At 28.8% G+C, this 6,964-nt stretch overlaps 1 protein-coding gene across 7 annotated transcripts in view; it reads right to left on the bottom strand.

Annotated features, from left to right (window-relative positions):
- Positions 1 to 6,964, bottom strand: part of LOC118744783 (serine-enriched protein) — a 38,392-nt gene that overhangs the window by 12,443 nt on the left and 18,985 nt on the right. Inside the window, exons 1-3 of one of the 7 annotated variants that reach the window (XM_036478104.1) lie at positions 6,213 to 6,815; positions 2,646 to 2,918; positions 144 to 323 (exon numbers count right to left, since the gene is read on the bottom strand). In XM_036478104.1, coding sequence (XP_036333997.1) covers positions 144 to 314 — 171 coding nt within the window. In that variant the 5' untranslated portion in view covers positions 315 to 323; positions 2,646 to 2,918; positions 6,213 to 6,815. Of the gene's footprint in view, positions 1 to 143; positions 324 to 2,645; positions 2,919 to 6,212; positions 6,816 to 6,964 lie in introns of those variants that run through there. The other 6 variants (XM_036478097.1, XM_036478103.1, XM_036478099.1 and 3 more) reach the window with 6 other exon arrangements.

The following is a 6,964-nucleotide window of genomic DNA, read 5'->3' as shown; positions in this document are numbered from 1 at the left end:
TATTTTATTTTATTTTATTTTATTTTATTTTATTTTATTTTATTTTAATTTATTTTATTTTATTTTATTTTATTTTATTTTATTTTTTTTATATATTTTTTACTCTTTATTTTTTAATTGTATTTTATTGTTATTTTACTCACCTTCACTGCACAAACCGGCTCACGCGTATCTCCGACTAAAAACGTCACATCGCATAACTCTGGCATTGACGCCAAAAATTTCATATCCTCGGCCAAGCCGGTCTTATTCTCGAACGTTGACAAATCTGGCTCCGCATCAGCCATGCCGGGCAATGTTAGAGCTTCGGGCATTTGGTTTTTCTGCAGAATAGTTGGGAGTAGATTTTGTATACAAAAGTTGCGAACGAGTAAATAAGTTATTAAAAATTATAAAAATTAAGACATACTTATGCTTAAAACTTTTAACTATTTACTTCATTTAAAAAAAGTAGAAATTTATAGTTTTTTCATGCAATATTAAAGGTTTAATTCACAATGGCGTACATAAAGATGCGTGAAGCATGTTTTCGGAATACATAATATGTACAAAATAATCAAAATGACTAAAGGCAGTGTCATACGATCGGTACATTTGTACAGATATGTAAAATTTTTCTATTTGTCGTTAGTACAAAATAAAAAATTTTGGTACAATACGGCGAACTTCTATTGAAAAATTTCAAAAAATTTCACGATTGGGATAAGGAAAAATATTTGTGCATTCACACGATTGGAATACGATTTGCACCAAATTTTGGGCAAATGCCTAATCGTGTGACACTGCCTTAAGATTCCATAAAAAATATTACAAAGTTCTCAAAAGTTCTGTGTACATGCTCCATAGTATGGTTTTATTGAATATACTTGTAGTAATATTTTAAAATATTAAGGGCCGATTTCTAGTCTGCCTGTCAAATTTGTCGCTCCCATGTTTATAATAGGCAATCGATATAAAGTCGAGAAATCAAACCGGCCGTAAATTTTTAGCAGACAGTCAAGAAAATAGACCTATGTATCACCATAAGCTTTCAGACAGTTGAGTAGATCATTGGGCAGTAAAGTGCTCTCTAGATAATGATAATCTCTAATGGCCGTGTTAGAATTCTCAAGATTCAGCGGAACAGTTAGGAATTTGGGGGCTACTATTTAGATGATACATTTTTTTATACTCCTTTAAACCCGCGACGACCACAGCTAGCTTTTACTCTAGATGTGTGTTTCAAAGTCCATTGAGACCTTTCCAAAGCTTATTCCAAGAGACATATTATATATATGTACATAGTATTTTGGTTGAGATATTCTTAAACTTGAAATGAAATCTTCAGAACTAGATACTTAAAAAACCGATCGAGTGGACGAAATAATCATAAGATAGATCCAGTCCAAGTTATCTGAAATATTGCACACTATGAGCCCGGCCTTCAGGGTGGTATGTTCTCGCCTCTCTTTTGGTGTTAGCTTTCCTTGAAACTCGTTGGAAACTTTCTTTGTCGATAGCTAGAACCGAAGATATATGGCCTCTAGAAGGTAACTTCAGGTACTTTAATACTTTCGTAGTAATGACAACGATTTTTAAATTGGAAGTAATTAAAGTAGACTCGATAATTAGCGGAAGATGGCGAAAGATTCGTTGCAAAATCAAAAAAGCTTGAACTCATATGCACAACGTGGCACTATGGTGCTCAAGCTGGCTAGAGAATTGATGACTTACGATTATGTGGAGCCTTCAATAGGACCGGACCCAATTATAGGGCCAAACATAGTGAGTGCTGCCAGGTATGTATATCAAAGATCCCAGGACTAAAGCTCATGCGCAACCGTTCTGAAGGGTCTTTCCTAATGGAATATGACCTCGGAACGTTGAACAACCCTCCTTATAGTCCAGATGAAGCGCTTTAAGATTAATTTTTTCCAAAAATTAAACCATGAGCTGGGAGCGATGAAAATTTACTGTTCATGAGAAAAAGAATTCTGCAATATCTAGCTACCTAGATAGATAAAGTTTATGAAAGATCTGAAAAGCAAAAAGTCCCATACCATAATACGTCCATTCATTCTCTAATACCACGAACTTTTTGACTTTCCTTCTGATGTACATATCTACAGTGATTAAAAAAAAAAACATCACGTGTTGATTTTTTAAACGATCACAATGTTTTCACATAATTCAAAATTTAAAAAAAATTACAAGAAAAAAACCAACGAAAGTTTTTTATAAATTGTACTTGTTATATAAAAAATAAGCCGTCAGCCAAAAAAATGTATAAAAATCAACGCGATTTTTTAGACTCTCGAAACTTTTATTTTATTGCATTAAAATTCTATGGTTTATAATATTACAAAAAAAAAAAAATTCTTTAAACATTCAGATCGAAAAGTTGCAAATTTTTTTGAAAAGTTATTGAATTTTTCTAAACTGTGTATAAATTACGAAATTTTGATTTATATGGTTTTGGTTTAAGCATGAAACATATTTATCTAAAAAAAACCAACAAACAAATTTTAATTTCAAAAACATTTTGAATATTCACAAAAAATCAACAAGTGAACACTGGTTGGAGTCACTGTTTGTAAAGACAAAATTCCATAACTCCATTTTTTCTGGCTATCTTTTTATGTTAACAATTTTTTCATAATACTTACCTGTCACGGTTATAAGCTAGCTACACGCTATTGTTGTTGTAACTGCTTTGCTTTCGTTTATTAATTTTTTTTATTTATAAACGGATTCAAGCTAATTGCGAAAATCCGTTTCAACTTAAATTTCATATCATTTCGTTTTAAATTTCACAAACATTTTGGAAAACATTTTTCTTATACTTTATGCACTTTTTATAATTATATGAACGGGTACAAATTTAGGAAATTACATAGTTAGTTTATGTACATAGATATGTGTATACAAACAAGCAAAAACTGCAATAGTTATTAATAAAGGGGAGAAAAACTGTTAGTATATTTTGCACATAGTATACGTAGAATACACGTAATGGAATAAAAATGGAAAAAAATTTAATAAGAAATACTTTACTAAATTCCCAAAGGGGATAATTCAAGACAAAAAGGTATGCAAAATAAGTAAAAAGGTACACAACTCGCATTCTACTCTACGGGCGGCTGGTTGAGCGAAATGTGGTTGCACTGGTTGAAGAATATGGTTAAGTGATGAGCGCGGAAGGACATAAAATGTGCGAGTAGGATTTAGATATTTCTATTTTATATTTTTCCAAAGAGTAAAAGGGAGCAGAAATCGTGATGCCAGACAAAGTAGAGAAACAAAATGAAAAAATTTTTACGAATATGTGTATGAAATGAAAGAAATATCAAATAATTTTTTTAAGGACTTTGAGACACTTTGAATGTGTTGGGTGTATTTTGTTTAACTATATCAAAATTGGTGGATATATACCAAGCAATATGTATGTATGTATGTGCATATGTACAAATGTAGGTTGAGAATTTCAAGTGTGTAATATCAAATTTTGTTTTTTGTATGTATACTACTGTACACATTTGGGGAGCTGCTGACCTATTTCGTCGTTTGAGCGGGATGTCCATATGTACTTACGTATGTACATACATACAAAAGTACATGTGTACAGACTCTTCGTTCCATATTTTATTGCAAATATTTTAATATTTTCATTTACGCCAGATCCGTCGTATCATGCTTTTGCAATCTAGATTTCTAAGGATACATAATGTTAATTCTAATTACTTGTAAAACTCAAACTTCATCTAAACCACAAACGCTTTGCTACATTCAACTCTGATATAAAGACAACCTTAACGTAAATCAATCTTTAGTTCTAATCCTGAATTTATCATGGATTTGTGTTCCAACCTTTGACTGCTTATCCCTTAAAATACCTCCTTACTTTTATTTATCAGTTAAACTTTGATTTGAGAAATATCTTATAATTTTTGACATTAAAATTTTTTATGAAAATTTCGAGAAAAATATTTTTGGACAAAAATTTTGTTGAAAATTGTTTATGGAAATTTAAGAGAAAAATGTTTTGGAACAAAAAATTTTTTGATAATTTTTTTCTGGTTTTCGTTGTAAGTATGTAGATAAAATTATGTTTTTAGAATTTGTTGCTTTTTCTTTTCTTCCAAAAACCTTTAGAAATAGTTTTTTTTTTTTTGATTTTTTGTATATTTTATCGTGAGAATTTAAGAGGGAAAGGTCTGTTTATTTTAAAATCAAACAAAAACATTTTTGTATGTAAAGAAAAGCATAATAAATTTTTAATATTTAAAAAAAAAGTATAATTTTTTTTTTGTGGGCACGAATCAAAAAAAAAAATACTTGGAGAACAATTTTTTTTTTTAATTATTGCAAAAATCTTGTAAATTTTACGATTTCGCTTTAAAATATATATAGAAAAAATGTGCTTTAGTTTTTTTTTTAAGAAAATTTGTAATATTTTTTTTTGTAAAGGAGAAAATCTCTTTGCTAAGTAAATTTTGTTTGGAAAATAAACGAATGTAAACTACTTCTAATAAATTTTAAATATTCGTCTTCCAGTCTTTGTGATTGTTTTGAAAAACAATTACCAATAAAAAGTTTTTAATTTTTTTCTAAAAATTTTATATTATAATTTGAATGAAAATTAACGATAAAGCAAATTTTTTTATGTTGAAAAGATTAATATAAAATTTTATATATTCGTTTTCGATTTTTGTTGGTTTATTTCGAAAAGCAAAACAAAATTTGCTTATTATTTTTCAAATAATTTTTGATAGCCAGTTTTACAAAAAATAATTTTGGATGAAAATGATTTTGTTGGCTTTGCCTTCCAACTTCTTCTTTACCTTGATGAAAGCTATCAATTTTTTTGTTAAGAATTGGGTATATATTTTTTTTTTTAATAGTGAATTGACCTGAGTTTTAAAAATTGCTTTTGTAGAAAATATATTCAAAGCAAAAATTTTAATACTAAAAAGTATTATCTTGTATGAAGCTTTATTTTGTGCATTCGTTTTCAGTTACTGCATCAAATATAAATAAAAATATAATACATAAAACATATATGTATCGATAAATGAAATTACCTTGCAAAAATGGATTAATAAAAAATCGTAGTGGTCTTTCATGAACAATTTGAGCTAAAAAGTTTGTGATGTGATTTCGTGCGGTACTTAATGTTTTGCTTAACAAAAATCCGATACATTTTTATTCATTTTAATTGGTAAACAATTTTTGTGCACGTTCAAGGATAATTTAAAAGGGATCATAATTTGGAAAACAAAAATTTTTATATTATTTCAAAAAACGAAAATTTTAAAACGATATTTTTTCAAATATTTTTTGTGAATAAATTTGAGGGAAAACCCTCTTATGAATGAATGTAAAAGTTTAAAAATTTTAAATTTCAAACTCCATACAGCCATACTTTGATTTCATGAAGCAATTTTGTTTAGCAGAAATTTTAGAAAATTTCGATATTTTGTTTGCCAAAATACTATAATAATCTTATATTTTGAGAAACATTATACAGAAAAAAATTAGTGAAGATAAGTTTTGAAATTTCGAAAATCGGAACACTTTGAATATTTTTAAAGGTTGTGGAAAATTATTCATTTTTGAAAAATTTGTATGTAGGTACAAATGTATGTGTATAAAAATTTTAAATTTAAATTTTGATTTCGTGAAGAAATTTTGTTTAGCATAAATTTTAGAAAATTTTTAGTAATTTCTTTTTGCCAAAATATTATGAATAGCATTATTTTGAGAAAAAATTTTGAAAAAAAATTAGTAAAAATAAGTTTTGAAATGACAAAAATGGGACCACTGGTTTTTATTAGTACTTGTGTGAAAGTTGGTGAAAAAAATTTCAAATTTTTTTTAATTTTTGAAGATTTTTTAATCTACAGATATGTATGTATGTATTTTGATTTCGTGCAGTTTTGTTTTATTTAGCAAAAAACCAACATTTAATTTATAAGTATTATATGTATAGTAGAGCTGGCAAAGGCAAGCAGGAAAACATTCGTTAAAAAATGAGAGCAAAAATGTTATACAAAAAAAAATGTGTATGTAGTATTTACAAATGTGTGCATGGGGGGAGGGTGTGTATGTGTTTAATTTTCAAGGGTGTGTGAGGATATTAATGGAAAAAAGTGCAAAAATGGGGAAGAATTATATTGAAAAAATCTTTAGAAATTCAGTAGAATATACGAGTATTAAAATAGTATTTTCATTACTTTTGCACTTCAACCGCTGGGTGAGAAGAGGAAATTCAATTTGAAGCAGCTGCTGCCTTCTTAGAAAATATGCTAACAACGCAGTATCCTTGACTCGCAGACGACCTAGAAAATTGCTAAGGCCTTTGAATTTTTTCCCCAAGGCCTGGATAAAAAGTTTTGATATTTTTTAATGCTTCGATTTTTCGCCACCAGCACAACAAGCTTTAAGTCGACTAATTATTTAACTTTCTTTGCAATGGGTACTTGTGTAAAACAAAAAAATACCAGAGCAAAAAAGCAGCAACTCAAGACTTTTTCTAAATCAATTAAGCATAAAAACGCAAAATTTTGTAGTTTTCGCGCGTTTCACGAAATTCACACTACACAAAAATGTTTCAAATGTTGAAATATTCACTCTACAATTTGCAGAAATTCAATATTTTCTATGTAGTATGTATATCTATTTTTTCTTGGATATATATATATATATTTTTTTGTAGCCTCGTCTACAACTATACAACTACCGTAAGCGCGTTTTGAGTGCAACCGTTGCGAGCAAAAGACACTTTTAATCTGTTGCCTGAATTTTGAGAATTCTACCTGAACGTTGTGTCTCTACATCAAAAGGAGTTGGCTCGGCTCGCCTATGCAATGCATGTGGAGGCATGCATGTTGTTGGTTAGCTCGTAAAAGCTTCATGAAAGCACGACGCGCGCAGAAATGCCCTGTAGGAAAGCTCAATAGTACTATTTGTTTCTATGTAATAAGTA

The sequence above is a fragment of the Rhagoletis pomonella genome, unplaced genomic scaffold, assembly GCF_013731165.1.
Source record: "Rhagoletis pomonella isolate Grant_MI unplaced genomic scaffold, Rhpom_1.0 Rhpom_scaffold_00008, whole genome shotgun sequence".
In the NCBI taxonomy this organism is placed as follows: Eukaryota; Metazoa; Arthropoda; class Insecta; order Diptera; family Tephritidae; genus Rhagoletis; species Rhagoletis pomonella.
This window is presented reverse-complemented; position numbering and strand designations above follow the sequence as displayed.